Source organism: Peromyscus maniculatus, chromosome 2 (assembly GCF_049852395.1).
Source record: "Peromyscus maniculatus bairdii isolate BWxNUB_F1_BW_parent chromosome 2, HU_Pman_BW_mat_3.1, whole genome shotgun sequence".
In the NCBI taxonomy this organism is placed as follows: Eukaryota; Metazoa; Chordata; class Mammalia; order Rodentia; family Cricetidae; genus Peromyscus; species Peromyscus maniculatus.
In genome coordinates, this window is record NC_134853.1 from 123,988,527 (window position 1) to 124,006,670 (window position 18,144).

The 18,144-nt window shown below is 39.3% G+C and overlaps 1 protein-coding gene across 5 annotated transcripts in view; it reads left to right on the plus strand.

The window, feature by feature from the left end:
* The window catches only part of Oma1 (OMA1 zinc metallopeptidase), a 61,452-nt gene that overhangs the window by 15,657 nt on the left and 27,651 nt on the right, over positions 1-18,144 (plus strand). For all 5 annotated transcript variants that reach the window (XM_006987191.4, XM_006987190.4, XM_076564626.1 and 2 more), the window contains exons 4-7: positions 222-395; positions 492-599; positions 4,199-4,327; positions 7,272-7,346. In XM_006987191.4, the coding sequence (XP_006987253.2) occupies positions 222-395; positions 492-599; positions 4,199-4,327; positions 7,272-7,346 (486 nt within the window). The remainder of the gene's footprint in view (positions 1-221; positions 396-491; positions 600-4,198; positions 4,328-7,271; positions 7,347-18,144) is intronic.

Consider the following 18,144-nt stretch of genomic DNA (forward strand, 5'->3'; position numbering starts at 1 on the left):
ATGTTTATATGAAAAAAATCTAATATTTTAATCCTTTGTGAGAAACTATACTGCTTTTACATGAATAATTCAAATTTTAGAAATGTGTTTGATATATAAATTTTTTTCACAATTCAAATTTAAAATGCCCAACACTAGTCAAATGATGCACTTTCCATGAAGCAGCATAAGCATTTGTAGTGCAAAAGCTCTTAAATAATACTGTTTTAAAAATCTTGTAGTGGATGGAAGAATTTAAAAACGATATGCTGCCTGAGAGAGACCCCCGACACCTGACTGTTAAAGAGGTGGTACATCATCTAACACAATGCAATCAAGATGTCCCAGGGATCCCCGAGATCAACTGGGTGATTCATGTGGTTGATTCCCCAGATGTAAATGCCTTTGTTCTTCCGGTCAGTAAATACTTTAAAATGCATTTTTGTTGCTAGCTTTAATGTCTTTAAGTTTTACTGTGGGCTAATTGCTTCTATTATTCTTTTGATGTGCAGAATGGACAAGTGTTTGTTTTCACTGGGCTTTTGAATAGTGTAACTGACACTCACCAGCTCTCCTTCCTTCTGGGCCATGAGATTGCACATGCTGTCCTGGGGCACGCCGTGAGTATCCAAATGGCATGCAGCTGGTGAAGGCTGCCTTGATAGTACCAAGTTGTATCCTTAAGGAAACCAATCTGTTCAGGATTGTTTTTTCTTCTTTAATGATGGAATGTAATTGCCGTATTCTGTACCTGAAAAAAAGTGATTAGCTAATTTTGAGACTTTTGCAGTCTTTAGTATATGATACTGAATAATTAGTGTTTCTTTTAAATACTGTTTTTATCACCTGTCTCTTTTGCTAAAAAGTAATTAGTCTCAACCTCTAATTATTTCACATTAAAATTTAAACTTCCATAATTATTAATGTACTTGTAGTCTAGTCAGAAAATTAATTGTTGGAAAGTGATACTATTATTTAAGTGGTAGATCAATTTTTTATTCTTAATCATTTTCAAAAGATGTCTTGGAATATTGTTGGAAAATGTCTAAATGATATGCAATGTGATATGAATGTGGAGCAGTAATGATACTTTGCCAGGATAGTTTACTGAGTTTCATCTAAAATGTTCCTTCTCATTCAGAGCTTTAATAACTTATGAGTATCTATCATCCCTGATTTATATATTAGGAAACTAACAGTTAAAAAGACTAACAGTGGCCACATAGGTCTTTAATAACTCATGAAACATATTTTTGTACTCATTTTTTACTGCTATTCATTAAAAATGTGAATGGATCATCTGTGCATATTGAGATAAGTATATTTTTATTTTTAATCAGCACGTGCTGGTATTTTTGTGAAATATTTGTGAAAGAATTTGCAATATGCTAAATCATAAGTGCAAATATTATTAACTTCAAATGGAAACTATAACGTTTATTAATCTTTCTCAAAGTCATTTAAAAATTCTATGTATTCTTTAGAAGAATAATAAGATGAGCTGGGCCAAAGTTCTTTTTTGAAGCATCCCTGATTTCTCTTGAGCAAAGGAAAATTTTTAAAAAATATTTTCCCTAAATATATATAAGAACAAATCTAAGCAACAGAGATAGTATCGTTATAGTGTATTCTAACATCTCTCAAATAATGGTGTCATAATTCATCAGTGATGCATTAGTGAATGAGACACAAACTTTCTCTTGGATTAGTTTGGCAAAGTGTAAGCCCAAAGTTGGTTTCTCCACTTCTCTCCCTGTGTCTTCCATCTGCCTCTTGCATGTATGTGTGTGATCTATCTGTCCCTGTTGCCTGTATCTGTGTGTGTGTTTGAATTTGTGCCTGTGTCTCTGTTTATGCCTGTCTGTAAAAAAGGACTTTGCTCCATGTTTATTGAACAACACAGAAGACATGATAATCTTTAAGCAGAAATCTTTAATGGTTTTACAAGAGAAGAGGTGACTTTACTGACCTCATCTGACCTATAATAGCACCAATATTGCAAGCAGGTGCTGCCAACTTGCATCTACATGTTACTTCCAACAGTTATTGGAGATCTGTTGTTTAAGGCTGCTTTTGACCTGTTGGCTGCTAGCAGCAAATGATTGCCACAACACACACACACACACACACACACACACACACACACACACACACACACTATTCTGGGTCAGGGCATGGTAAAGTAACATGATTTAAGATTAAAGCTGTGCATTAGCTTTCATTGTAAAAGCTGATTGCATTAGAAATCCAAGGCAGAGTAAGTTTGGTTGCATTGTTTTCCTAAAGACAGGTTAAACTTAAACCTGTACTGAGTACACAGTAGGACAGAAAGTTAATGATCTCACAGCGTATTCTATTATGAAATTGGCTGTGAGGTCTGGAAAAAGTTCATTCCCTTTGTGGTCAAGAGATATTTTCAGAAAAAATATATTGCCACGTCATAACTGCAAAAAACGAATCAGCTGTGGTTGTTGTAGCTTTAAAAGGTGGTACCATTCAGCTGATTTGATTTCTGGCATCCAGTCATGGCCTGTCAGGGTAGGGTCACCACCCCGACCAGTGCAGGGTGGTGGTCAGATGAACAGAAGAGGCAGGGAACAGCCATGATGGAAAACAGTTACTGTTTCTTTGACAAAGATCTCTTTAATTAACACACTGTTTTCTCTTTTGGAAGTCTTAGCTTTGATTGAACATGACTTTTATGCTGTTTCTTTTTTTTTCTATAAATACGCAGTTTTAAAAATATTTCTATTTTTTTAAGACTAATAACAGTTATACTCTATTTTAAAAAAAATAGATTTATTTATTATGTATAGTGTTCTGCCTGCATGTATGCCTGCAGGCCAGAAGAGGGCACCAGATCTCATTACAGATGGTTATGAGGCACCATGTGGTTGCTGGGAATTGAACTCAGAACCTCTGGAAGAGCAGCCAGTGCTCTTAACCGCTGAGCTCTCTTTCCAGCCTCAGTTATATTCTTTAATAATCCATAACAAGTTTATTCTCTTCATAAACACTATCATTTTGACTTCAGTCTTTCATAGTAAAGTAATTTAATAATTGTTTTACAGCTAACGATTGTTAGGTGATAGTTGTTTTGTGAGGAGAGATTATCTTGTTAAGGTCATACATAGTCTGATTTTAGTTTTCAGCCGTGTTGTGTCCATTCAGGTAGTGACTGGTACCAAGTCTGTATCAGCATTTTTATGCTAACGTGCACTAATGAGTGGTGAGTAAGCTCGTGCATTTAACTTTTACTAGGGATTCCTGGTCAGAACACACATTTTATACAAACCTTTCCTGGCTACTGCTGTGAGTATGTCCAAAACTCAGAAACCAACTCTCAGTGAGAAATACCAAATTTTCAAAACCAAAAACTTGTATAAATGTGTTATGCTTTCATGCATTAGGTCATAAACACCAAAATACCTTTATTTTAATTAAACTTGTAATCTTTTTCTGAATTTTCTTGTCTTAAGTGCATTATCTATTATATATACTTAGGCTTTATGTAACAATATAAGTGTGATAAATACTTTTATTTGATGTGTAGAATATAGTGTCTACGTTAGAAACCAAAATAGCCTCAGCTTGGATCTTTTTGGTCCTTTTACTAATAGCTGTGTGAATTGGGGCAGTCATAAAATCTCCATTTGCATTTCATTATCTATAAAATGGGGCTTATTGTACCAGAGGAATCATTGTGCTGGTTAATATAAGAAACTAGTTTATTAATTCTCACTGTCTATGACGATGACTAATTAGCTCAGCAAACGTAGTAAAATGTTAAAGGCATAAATGATTCACCCGTGTGTGAGTAAAGAAAAGGGGACCTCCCAGCAGACAGCGTGGACACGAGGGGAGAAATCTGGGTCTTTGGCAGGTGAGGTGGTTCAGTAAATAAGAACTCTGGCCCAAGCCTGACTGCCTGAATTAGCTCCCAGGTCCCACATGTAGACAGGGGGGGGGGAACTGGGACACACGACCTGACCCCCACAAGTTGTCCTCTGATCTTGTACTGTGGCATGCCCATGCCCCACATATGTACATACAAATAAAAAATAAACATAATAAAATAGTTTTAAAAAATTGGGTCTTTGTTCATGTCGGCCAGTTGAACCCACATAATTATTTAGTATGATTAAGTGGTGGCTAGAAAGTGTAAATATGTACTGTCTGAATTTACTAAATGTGGCTTTTATCATTTTATTATTCTCAGGCAGAAAAGGCTAGCTTGGTTCACCTACTGGATTTCCTTGGTATGATTTTTCTCACAATGATTTGGGCGGTGTGTCCACGAGACAGCTTGGCACTTCTGGGACAGTGGATACAATCGAAGTTGCAGGAGGTGAGTCTGAGATGGCCCATGGTGGACATGCAACAGTATCGGTGTAAAGCAGTGTGGATCCAAACTATGCTAAGGTCTGTCCTGGAGTCAGATGTGGAATTTCAGTGTCTGTTTGTCATTTTTAGGTGTTCTTCCAATATAGTGTTTAATTAAGGAAGTCTACATTTGTCTAGTGATATACAAGGGTCGATTAAAAGAGCTACTGTGTTGTTGTTGTTGTTTTCCTTTATTTTTCATAGTTGTTGATTTCACAGAGAGAAAACCTAATCACTAGTCCTTCTCTTATCTCTGTGACAGTGGTGTCCTTCCTCCAGGAATCTCTTCCAAGAAGGCTGCAGTTTTAATGAGTGTGGGGCTGGCTGTAGCTTCATATCATTCTCCATTGCTGTTAATGCACAGTTAAACCAACATTGCCTAGAATACATGGGGGGCAGTTTTAGGTGCTTTAGTGCTGATAATAATAATCATCTCATGACTAAGTCCCTCATATTGTTCAAAATACTGCCTTCCTGAGGATCAGTCTTGTGATCCCCACAGCTGTGTTAATCAGATTGAGACAATGATTCTCAAATTGAAGAAGAAAGAACAGTTAGATTCAGATGTTAGGATGTCACATTGGAACTTAGTTATCACTGACCTGCTGGGCTGTCAACGGAGTTGATGTAGCTTCCCCTTGTCTATAAGTAGATGCTTTTTAAATTAATAGAATCAGAAGAGGTGATGATAACTAAGGCAATGTAGCTGTTTTTCCCTTGAAATAATTTTATGCCTCTTAGGCATAATTTTTCCAATTTAATAACTAAACTGAAGAACAGGGATGCCTTTGGTGTGGATTTTTTTTTTCTCCTAAATTGAGGCTTCTTAGTGACTCTGTTGTCGAGAGACGTTTTTCTCTCTGCAGTACCCTGCTCACCATATTTTGGGAGCATTAAGGAATGCTGGCAGTGATGCCCTATAGGGTGGGAATTGTCCACATTCCTTGCCATTCACTTAGTTACTGTGGTGAGTGAATGATGCAGCAGGGCCGTATTAATGCAGAACTCCTGATGTTTTGGCCTGGATTATTATTGCTGTTGGGGCTTGTCCTGGTATTGTGGGTTTTCTAGCATATACGGTAACTACTCAGTAGATGCCCGTGGTTCTTGCTCTCCACAGTGTCTTGATGGCTCAGATGGTTAAGAGCCTTTGTTACTCTTGTAGAGGACCTGGGTTCAGTTTGGCTCCCAGAACCCATATGGTGGCTCACACACGTCTGTAATCAGGAGATTAGGTACCCTCTTGGCCTCCATGTGCACCAGGCATATGCATGGTGTACATATACGCAGGCAAAAATACGTATACACATAAAATTAATATAAAAATAATAATTTAAAAATGCCCCTCGAAGCTGGTATGGTGGCATGCACCTATAGTCCCAGCTACTTGAGGAGCTAAGGCAGGAGGATTTCGTTAGTTCATGTATTTGAGACTGTGGGAGTCCACAGAGGTTTCCTAGTGAGAGCTGAGCTTGCTTTACACAGCAGGGTTGCATTAGGGGATGTCTTGACCACATGCATGTTACCAGGTGTTTGGAAGGGTCTGCGCTTGTCTATGCTGCAGGAAGGCCTTTTGCTCCACCCCTTGGCATTCCTTTAAAAGTCCTTTAGCAGAGACAAAAGGGGCTGGTAGATTTTGACTCAGGTCCTCCCTAGGCTATCCTGTGTTTTCATCTGTCTCTCCCGGTCTATATTTCTATCTGAATATTTCCCACTTCTCCCTGCTCAAGAGTACTCTGGGGAAAAAAGTGGGGGTGGGTCCCCCACATGGGACTCCTTAGGTAACAACACCATGACCTTGTAACTCCAAACGTTTACAAATGTCCTCAAGAGACGACAGATGAACAAACAAGTCACACCAGCTTGAGAACCACTGCTTTAAAGCCTTTTGCCTGGTACCTGGCACAAAGTAAGAGCTCCGTTCATAGGGAGGATTAATTTTACTGTCGGCTGGTGTAATCCTCTGTGCAAATTGAGGAGTTTGTTATTGTTACTAGCTCCATTTTGCACATTGCCCCATGAATTCCTCTGTTGAAGCCAATGCTTTGCTGGGTTAGCACACTGCCTGGTGCACACTCAGCCTGTGCACTGAGAGCTGACCCCTGTCTTCAGCTTAAAACAGATGTAAGTGAGGGGGAAGGAAGCCATGTTCTGTGTTTATATACTGTGAATGGTGGCTTAGGTTGCTTGTATCCATCACAAGTGTGTGTTTGAAAAGTTGCTGTATTTGAAAAGTTGCTTTCTGGATTAATAGCTTCTTTATCAAAAGTCCTGCTTCTTGTTCCAGCTCCTACAAAGTTTTAGTGTTTACTGCAAATTAGAATTTAATTGGAAAACATTCTCATAAATAAAAGTAATTGGGAAGATTAAAGTTATGATAGCTGTTCGTGTTTTTTTGAAAAAATTTAAGTCAGAAGAAAATTTTATTTTCCTAACTAATCAATATTTAGAAAAGGAAATGAAGATAATTTATCACAGACAGGGCTCTCCTCTGTGGCTAATTTTCCCACTGATGTTTTCTGCTAGTGTTATTGGCTCTCATATACCTGTATTATTTCGATTTCCCTTTAGAACTGTGAGATTAGTGTTCCTTGGCCACAGCTAGGTCTGTACCAGGATGGTTCTTAGGCAGCACTCTCTTCAGCAGTGGAGATTATACATGGAAAATGAAATAAGCTAATGGCAGCACAGGCTATGCGGGAAGGCACGTGCCTAACTTTTCTCCTTTTCATGTTTAAAGTGGGAGTTGAATGGAAGAAACAATGGCAACATTTACATTTTACATCTTAGAGGACAGACATTTCATACTAGATTTTCTGTGAAATTAATTTAACATTCATCTTTTGAATTCCTTTGATCATGAAATAAATCCACTTAATGGAGTTTTTTTCTGTCCCGCTTCTTCTTAGTATATGTTTGATAGACCGTACAGTAGAACACTGGAGGCCGAAGCTGACAAAATTGGACTACAGCTTGCTGCAAAGGTAAAGTGATCAACAGCTGAAAATACATTGTCCCTCATTGTAGCTGAAGTTTTCCTGTGTCCTATCTGGCCCATGGTCAGGACAAATCTCCCTCACCCACCAGTCCTGCAGCCACTCAGACCCAAGTAAACACACAGAGGCTTATATTAATTAAAACTGTTTGGCCATTAGCTCAGGCCTACCACTAACTAGCTCTTACACATAAACTAACCCATAATTCTTATGTTTAGCCACATGGCTTGGTACCTTGTAGCTAGAGTTTTCCTGCCTTGCCCACAGTCAGGACAAATCTCTGTCACCTGCCAGTCCCACAGGCGCTCAGACCCAACCAAGTAAACACAGAGACTTATATTGCTTACAAACTGTATGGCCGTGGCAGGCTTCTTGCTAGCTGTTCTTATAGCTTAAATTAATCCATTTCCATAAATCTATACCTTGCCACGTGGCTGGTGGCTTACCGGCGTCTTCACATGCTGCTGGTCATGGTGGCGGCTGGCAGTGTCTCCCTGCCTCAGCCTTCTGCTTCCCAGAATTCTCCTCTCTCCCTGTCTCACCTAATTCCTGCCTGGCCACTGGTCAATCAGTGTTTTATTTATTGACCAATCAGAGCAATTTGACATACAGACCATCCCACAGCAGTACCTTTTCTCAGTTCTTCTTTCACATCTTGCTTCCTCTGTGTATGGCTGGCAACTCCTGACTCAGCCTTCCTCTTCCTGGAATTCTCCTTGTCTGTTTATCCCGCCTATACTTCCTGCCTGGCTACTGGCCAGTCAGCATTTTATTTATCAACCAATCAGAGCAACACATTCACAGCATGCAGAGCACCATCACCCATCATCTCATATAGCTGACAATACATGTGTGTTGTCTTGATGTTTGGCACATGCACGGGCCAAACATTTAGTCATGTACTGTTAACCCTTTGTACTGCTCATCTTTATATTACTATAAAAAAGTGCTGAGACAGCTCAGTTATAATAAAAGTTTGTTCAGCCCACACTTACGGAGATTCAGAAGCATGTTGAATGCCTGCATTGGCCCAGTTCTGCTAAGAATAGAAGATGGTGGCACATTAGGGCAGGATCATGTGTAGAAGCAAATCAGTTGAGTCTAGAACCAGAGAAGAGAAAAAGAGATGACGATCAAGGTGGTACAGTCCCTCTTCAAGGGCACATCCTCAATGACACAAGCCATCTCTTCCTTGGCCCCCCTTTAAAGCGTCTGTCACCTGTAGCTAGAGTTTTCCTGCCTTGCCCACAGTCAGGACAAATCTTTGTCACCTGCTAGTCCCACAGCCGCTCAGACCCGACCAAGTAAACACAGAGACTTATATTGCTTACAAACTGTATGGCCATGGCAGGCTTCTTGCTAACTGTTCTCATATCTTAAATTAACCCATTTCTATAAATCTATACCTTGCCACATGGCTGGTGGCTTACCGGCGTCTTTACATGCTGCTTGTCCGGGCGGTGGCTGCAGTGTCTCTCCCTCCTTTTTCCTGTTTCCCTAATTCTCCTCTCTCTTTGTCCCACCTATACTTCCTACCTGGTCACTGGCCATCAGTGTTTTATTTATATAGAGTGATATCCACAGCACTTCCCCTTTTCTTCTTTTTTTAAATAGGAAGGTTTTAATTTTAACATGGTAAAATTACATATAACAAGACAATTATCAAGCAAGAATTACAGTTACAATATTAAAGAAGATGTCCTATCTATCTTATGTTTGTGAGTTTAAGGTTTTATATCTAACTTATCTTTTATCATAACTGAGGAAATTACAACTATCTAGTTTTCAACCACATCAAAGACCTGAGAAGGAACATAATGGTACCTGAGAAATGGTAGATGTATGTAAGCAACTTTCAGGAATTTTGCAAGAGTAGACCAGGACAGCTGGCGGCCTGGACAGTCACCTAATGTTTCTCAGCATTGTTGGTGCATTCAAATTGGCTACAGGCCTAGAGTATCTGACAGACCATTTTCAGAAGCAAGAATTCTGAAAGACCATCTTACCCTGTCTTGGCAGAGTACAGTGGTTGCTTTCCTTGTGTCCCGCTTGTCCAGAAAGGACAGCATTGCATTCGTACTGTCAGCTGTCAAGGCAAGGGCAGTTCTTTGCCCAGTAGGCCATTTTGTGCCAAGAAGACAAACTTCCAAATGGAAATGTCTTTGAAGCCCAACATTCTCTCGGGATCAAATTGGTGCAGCCAGGAGCAATTGTGTCTCACGTCAACAGAATTCTAAGTTATTTAAATGCCATATTCTCTAGGTCTATGAAGTGTTTGAAGATTACCTATCTATCTGAAATATATCTATGTATACCTAGAAGACTTAACTAACATGGCTACAGATATGATTATCATAGATGACTAATTATTAATCTATTTTGTAATTATCCATTATAATTTTAAATGAGTTACATAAACATAATACCTCAAACAAGAATAGAAATATATATATATATATACAGTATAGCAAAATTAACTTCAAGTTTGTATCAATAAACTAAAATTTATACCAATGTAAAACATTTTAAACATGAACTAAAATCTATATCAATGTAAGACATTTTAAACAAGTTTTCTTTAAAAGTAGGTTCATTAATCTACCCTTTTATCTTATCATTTCTATATCCTCTTATATATCTATATCATATCCCCTTTTCTTTTTTAGAAAGAGATCACATTTATAATCAACCTGTTTTAAATAAAAATATTGGTTTTTCTCTGTCCCACACCAGAGGGCTCTTCTGATTTGGGACACAAGAATCTCTTAACCGTTTTTTTTTTTTTTTTTTTTTTTTAAGCAATATGTCTGTGTTTAGATGGGGAGTGAGCCAATTCCACCTCTAAAGCCAGCTTGGTATATTTGGGAATTTGGGCGTACCATCTCTTACTACTTTCTGTTGGAGGGGGGTGCTGTATCTTATGGGGAAGCAAAGAAAATTTTAGGCCTATGGGGTAGTCTGTGAGGCTGTATTGTGTGAACCAGTTGCCTTGAAACCGCTCTGGATGTTGGATCATCTGGGCCATGGTGATATCGGAGACCTTTTAGGGGGTCTTGGCTGGTGAAACCTGATGTATCTTAATCTGGAACAAATCCACAGCCTCTGGCTTTCTGTGGAAACAAAAGCAGAACCTCTTTTCCAAAGCAACATATCCTTAAATCCAAATTTTGAAGTCAAGGTACCTTTAAAATATACATTTTGGCATAACTCAACAACTTTTGCAATCAAATGTTTTTCTTCAGTTACGAATATCAAAGAGAACATAATCCAGATTCTCTGTGTGGTAGCCATCTTTACGTGGCTAATTTTTTATATTACCTTGAGCCTTTTGCTTTAAACTGCACCATTCTAAGACTGAAACAGCTGTGTGGCTGCTGGCTCCGCCCATTTCAGCTTACCAACATGACGTTTTCTGCCAGTTCTGTGAGTCATCAAGTCTCAGAAATAGAGGGTCTAAGCTTTTATCAAAGCAGCGTGTAGCCCAGAAAGCTTTTTTTTTTTTTTTAATACTAGTAAAGACTAAATCTACCACACAGCGTAATGTGCTGCTGGCAGACACCTCATTACCGCCATACTGCTGGTCCAGCACACACACCAGGAACCCGTCATAGTAGCTAGTAGCTCAAACATGCATACTGCCGCAAACTTGAAAGAGACAACTAGGAACTGTTTTTAGCTCCGTTTTAGAATCTTTTTACTCAGGTTTTAAGTGAAACTCTTTCCCCACGTTGGGCACCATTTGTAGCTAGAGTTTTCCTGCCTTGCCCACAGTCAGGACAAATCTTTGTCACCCACCAGTCCCACAGCCACTCAGACCCGACCAAGTAAACACAGAGACTTATATTGCTTACAAACTGTAGGGGCGTGGCAGGCTTCTTGCTAACTGTTCTTATATCTTAAATTAACCCATTTCTATAAATCTATACCTTGCCACATGGCTGGTGGCTTACCGGCATCTTTACATGCTGCTTGTCCTGGCGGTGGCTGCAGTGTCTCTCCCTCCTTTTTCCTGTTTCCCCAATTCTCCTCTCTCTTTGTCCCGCCTATACTTCCTGCCTGGTCACTGGCCATCAGTGTTTTATTTATATAGAGTGATATCCACAACAGTCCCCTCCCTGTAGCACCACACTGGGGCTACACCTTTAGTCACAATGGACCCTTGGGGATTACTTAGACTTCACCCACACCATAGTACTTTTCATAAATCTATAATGCTTGAAGATTATATCTCTTAAAGGAATAAATGAGTAACTGAAAATCTTCTATTCTCCATATGTGACTGTAATTGGCAGGATGTATTCAAAGTTTTAATCTTTATTAGAAAGCATTTTTTGCATGCATGAAATTTTTAGTTATAGACATGAAGTATGCAAATTAAAACTTTAAAAACATATGGATGTGTAATGCCTTGGGCCCTTATTCCTCTGTGTGCTTTCTGGAAGGCCAGTGCTGCCTCTGTTCTACACCCCTGGTTTCTCTGATCTATGGGGGCGGGGGAGCGGTTTGAGAAAAGAAGACCATGTGTACTGTTTTCCCTCACCTGGAGAAGGTGTCATGAATTGCTGTCATGGTCCAGGCTGAGCATCTACTGCTGAAATGTGTCGTGGAGAACAAGTGTAGCAGTTGGCTCTCTGTGAGTTCCAGGTTCGGTTCCTGGGCCTCACAGGTCTTGTGCTATTTCTCTGTTGGATAGGAGCCTTCACCCCTAATTACTGTTTTAATCACCTGTGATAGCTGAGTTATCTTTGTTAGCAGAACATTTTTAAATGAGTATAAACTACAAAGTTTATGTATTAAATTACAATGTTATTTGGCCCTTTGTTGAGTTTCCAGTAGTTATTATTAAAAGTCACTATTATTTAAACTTCTCATTGTGAATCTTGATGGATTTGGCTCTGTAAATGATACTACATATTTACAAAAGTAAAAACGTTTCTTGGCATGTTAAGTAAGAAGGATCAAGTGAATTATCAGGCTCTGTGCATTAAGAGGTTATCGAGTAAGGTACAAAGAGTCAGTGGGTATGGGCACCTAATTTGAATGTACTGGTCTGCCAAGTTTACCTTTATGTATGTTTTGTGCCCTGGTTAAGAAACTTTAATTTGCCTTAGTAAATTGATTCTGTTTTAGTTCTAAGAAGCTTCATTATATTAGCTCTTTTATGTCATAAGAAGAAATGATCAAGGTAATTCTGTTTTTTCCATGGACAGCTAATATACGCAGCCACAATTATTGAAAGGTAGATCTGGGGCCATAGTGGTACAATACCATAACTAGTCCTAGTACTTTAGAGGTGGAGGCAGGAGGAGCAAAAGTTCATGGTTGCCTGCAAAGATCAAACAGACAAAAGTTGTTATTTCTGTCATGACAGTTAATTGTGACTAGTCCTTCATCCATAGCACACAATGCCTATCGCTTTGTAACAGGTTTGGGACTGTTACAAATGGCCCCGTCCTTTAGTGTGGTTCTGCAATGTGAACTTGAAGTTCTTGAATCTTTGCATACCTGTATACATTTTATAATGATCTTATTAAATTATATGTCCATAAAACTTGCCTGGGCAGTTGATGGGATAGTTGGCCAATGTCTAACCCACTGAATTTTCCCATCTATGAACAATGTATTTGTCATTTACTTAGTTATTCTTTAATTATTCTTAATAATTTAAGCTTTGAACTTGGTTTTGTATATAGGGATGATACATATTTTGTCTGATTTATTAAGTGTTTGATATTAAGATATAGTCATTTAAAAAACAAATTTCTTGCCTATAGAAATGTACTTGACTTATGTAACTGACCTTGTCTCTAGCAGTCAACCCACCTACATGTCTGCCTTCCTCTCTCCCCTTCCTTCCTTCCTTCCCAATTAGTGTTTCCCCATCTCATTATTAGTGTGATGTCTAGAAATGTCAGCACAAGCTGATGGTGGGCAACTTTGTTTTCCCGGACCTTAGAAGAAGGTAATGTCTAGTTTTTCACATCAGTTCTCATGGTTCTTGTAAGGTTTCTTAGAGGCTATATTAGCTATGTTTCTGTTGCTGTTATAAAACCCTATGACCAAGGTAGAATGAAGTGTTTATTTAACTTATGGTTCTGGAGGTATCCCTGTGTGGCAGGAAAGGATGGCCGTGAGCAGCGGGTGTGGCGGCAGGCACAGGAAGCCAAGAGCTCAGATCTCAAGGAGAGAGCAGGAAGTGGAGAGAACCAACTGGAGGTGCCTCCAGGCTTTTAATCTTAAAGCCCCAGCGACACATGCTTTCCATCAAGGCTGTACCACCCAAACCTCCTTATAAGTGTGCAAAAGCCTGAGCTGTGAGGGCATTCCTCGTTCAGACCACCACAGGGGCTGGCCATCAGGTGGAAGCATCTGCCTTTAGTTCCTCATGGTTTGGCAAATGTGTTTAATTATGAAAGAATATTGTAACTTATCATTTACATTTGTTGAATTTGTTGAGATGGTTATGTTTTTTCTCCTTCAATCTGTTAATGTGGATTGGCTACATTTTTTTTTTTAAGTTAAGCTAACCTTTTGTTTTTGGAAATAGGCTCAATTTTGTCAGTTTTAGTATCCTTTAATAAATGGCTAGAATTGGTTTGCTGCTGTTTTGGTTAGATATTTTGTCTGTGTCCATAGGAAACAGTGGCCTGACATTTAGATTTTCAGGAGTGGTGTCTCTTGAATGCTGCCTCTCTCTTCACATTGATGAAGATGGCAGATTTCAAGATGAATCTTTAGAGGGTGGGGACTGTCTGTATGCAAGGCTGTGCGTTTTCCTCAGAGAGCATCTTTACCTGCTAGGTGTTGACAGGCTATTTATTTTTTGTTTAGTTTAAAAACACATTCTTCTTTTCTTTGTGATTTCTTCTTAGCTCATGGATTATTTAGGGGGGGGTTGGACATCTTGTGGTTTTTGGTTACTGTGTGTTGTTGACTTCTAGCTCACATTCTGAATGGAGAGCACTATCAGTGAGAAGCATCTTTGATGCCATCTTCTTTTCTCTCTCAGTGTGTGATCAAGTCTGCACTGTGGGGTGTTCTTGAAGAGCTTCTGCCCTTGGAGACAGTGTTCTGTGGATGACTGTTTTGTCAAGTTTGTTAATTTCGTTGTTTCATTTTTTAATTGAAGATATTATTATTATTCAGAAATTTCATTATTTATCATTATTCATGTTTTTCTTCCCCCCTTTCTAGTTATTTACAGAGCCTTCTAGTCTTTCATTATGGTTATAGAGTTTATCTCTTTTTGGTTCTGTCATTTATTTCTTTGCATAGCTTATAACTTGCATGGCTTATAACTAGCTATCTTCCTGGTGGCTTGATGCTTTTTTTATTTGTGAATATAAGAATATTACTTGGGGCTGGACAGGTGCTCAGTGATTTATAAGGCTTGCTGCTCTTGTGGGGAACTGAGTCCTGCCAATTCCTAGCACCCAGGTGCCTCACAGCTGCCTGTGACTCCAGCTTTAGGGAATCAGGTACCCTTTTCTGGCATCTGTGGGCACCTGCACTCATGTGCACACACTCCCACACAGACAGACAGACAGACAGACACACATGCACGCACACATGCATGCACCATTAAAAACACTGTTTTAAAGCTTATTTTTAAAGAAAAATCTCTTTTGTTTTGGGTGATGCTTCTTGCCCAATGTCTGCCTTTCCCTTTATTTTTGTTTTCCTCTCCTCCCTCCTCCTCCCAGATTTCTTTCAGGTTGTGCGAGAGCATTGTGTCTTTTGCATTCTCTTGTTGTCAATCTTTGTGTCTTTTTATGTCTCTCTTAGAAGTAGTACACACTTTTTCCCCTTTAATCTTTGCTTTTGAGGGAGTGTGCACTCTGGTTTGTGTTTCTTCTTCTTTTCTTTCTTCGAGACAGGGTTTCTCTGTGAAACAGGCTTGGCTGCCCAGGAACTCACTTTGTTAGACCAGGCTGGCCTCAAGCTCAGGGATCCATCTGCCTCTGCCTCCTGAGTGCTGGGATTAAAGGTGTGTGCCACCATGCCCGGAAAGTTTGTGCTCTATACTGACCATGATGGAGAACATGTTTCATGTGCATCTCTGTCAATCCTGTGTCTTCCTTTGTGAATTGTTTGGTCAGATAGTTTGCCTGTTCTTAAAATGGGTTGTTGGTCTTCTTGTGTTTATATGCTTTTCAGTGTACTTGTCAGGTACAAAGCCTTTGTTAGCTATGTGTATTGCAAGTGTTTTCTTTCATTCTGTGGCATCTTTTAATTTTTTTTAATGGTTTAATTTGAAGAACAAAGTTTAGTGTTTTTGTGAAGTCTAATTTTTTTGCTTTGGGTTTAATTATTGTTTTAGTTTCCTAAGATGGGAGCTCAGATAATTATTTTTAGACTTTCATGTTCCTAAATTAACACAGGCAGTTAAAGCTAAAATTTTCACTTCTCATTATTTGATTTTGAAACATTTTGATATGTGTTTTTATCATTGTCATTAAGTAATAATGTTTCCTAATATCCTTTGTAATTTTCTTCTTTTATATACAGATTGTTTTAATTCATTTAATGTCTAGACATTTGGAGTTTGTCTAAATGTTTCATCATTGTTTATTTCTCATTTACTCTCTTGCAACTCTGAGAACACACTCTGAAGAATCTTAATCTCTGTGCTGGCTGTTTTTCTGTCAACTCAACACAAGCTAGAGTCAACTGGGAAGGTGGAACTTCAGTTGAGAAAATGCCGGGATAAAACGGGCCTGTAGGAAGTCCGTAGTGTGTTCCCTAGGATGTGGGAGGGCCCAGCCCACTGTGGCCCTGCCACCCTTGGGCTGGTGGTCCTGGCTGCTGTAAGAAAGAAGACTGAGCAAGCCGCTGAGAGCAAGCCAGGAAGCAGCACTAGCCCTCCTCCATTGCCCCTGGGTCAAGCTCCTGCCTTGAGTTCTTGCCCAGCTTCCTTTGATAATGGACTGTGACGTGAGAGAGTAAGCTGGAATAGTCCTTCCTCCCGAAGTTGCTTTGGTCTTGGTGTTCTCCCGATAGAAACCTACCTATAGGAACTTGGTTTGGGGGAAGCCCTTGGCCTGTCTGGTGATTGTGCTCTACAGTAACTGAGTGGCTTTCTACAAACAAGTGTTAGGTTGAGCTGGTTCACTGTATCATTCAGGTTAATATTCTGATCTCCTTTGGAGAGAAGAGTTTGAAACATTTTAACTATAAATGTCGACTTGTCTGTTAATTTTAGCTTCATGTAATTTCAAGTCTGTTTTAGACACATACATCTGGCTTAGACACATACATATTTGGGATTCTTTTCTCCTTTTGAATTGTTTGATTTTTGAAGTAAATTTATTTATTTATTCATTCTTTTTTTATTTGTTAGATTCAGAGCACCATTCTGTAGCCCTGGTTGGCCTAAAACTCACAGAGTGCACCTGCATCCCAAGGACTGATATTAAGGCCCCTGATACCACACCTGGCAGGCTTGCGAAGCCACATGACTGTGGTCCTGTAAGCCGCTGGATGAGGGGAAGGGAGAGGATCCTGGGAAGCAAAAGTTTAGTTTGTCCTTAAAAAACCAATTATTCTGTTTATGATCCCTTGACTGAGCGGGGCCAACTGGAATGAGGAACTTTTGTCGTAGTATTTTAAGCGAGGATCACAAGGGGTAGATTGTTTTTCTGGTCCTATTGACTCAAGCCACAGGTGGACGTTAGCAATCTGTGTGCACATGGCTGTTTTCAACAGTTTCCTTCAGTGGGGGACATTTCTTCTATCTCCTCACTGCTTCCAGGAAATGGCCTTAGGTCTAGCTGCTGCATCTTATACACACATATATTGTTCTGAGGTAGGGGCACAAACAGTTTACAAAAGAGAACTATGAGATAAATGAAGAAAAGTCAAAGCCAAACCTTCAACTTAGCTTTAGTCCAAAGCACAGTAAGATCTTAAAGATCGGTTGATCCTGAACAGATTACTCAGTAAAGTCATTCCCATACTAGAGTCTGCTTACAAAGTAGATTTCTCATTTGCGTGATTGTCTACATTTCACCCTCTCATGCCAGTGAGGGGTTTGACTGGACTTGAGGCAGAGTGTCTGTTCTATGGCTTTAAGCATGTCTGCTGTTAGCATTCTCTCTTCCGTCTGTGAACTCTGGGAGCCTGTTGCTCTGGGAGCATGGTGGCACCTTCTAGAATGGTTGAGTATTATTTCTTTTATAGTTTTTCAGTGTTCAGTTCTTTTCTGGCTTCTGTTTGAGTTATAGTTTCCTACAACCGTTAAATAATAGCTGCTTCTAATCAAGGTTTTAAAGTTGTCATCTGTTGGAGGAATCATGTGACCACCTTTTCCATTACTGCAAGCTGACATGCCTTTGTGGGACCCAAGATTTTAAATCTGGAGTTATTTCTTTCAGCAGGTTGATGATGTCCCCTTTGAGATGCCATCCTGCTGTTTTTCTGGTGTTTTTGACTTTCTTTGTTCAAGGTTGCTAAACGTGCATTTTTATCTTTGCTTTCTGTTGGTTGATGTGAAGTATCTACTTCCCATGTGTTTTCTTTGTATTTACTGTGCCGACTGTGGCTGGGTATTTTTCATCAATTTAATAGATTCTCATTGATTACATTTTAACATAGGGTATTTGCTCCATCCTTTCTCTGTTCTCAGATTGAAAATATACGTGCTTGTTTATTTTAGAGCATGCTGTCCCTCTTTCATTACTTTGTTTTTATAGTTTCCATGATGGTAAGCATGAATGCTTTCTATTGTAGTTCATTGATCTTATCTATACCCCTTCTGCATTAAACCTGCTGTTTGTCAGGTGTGCCT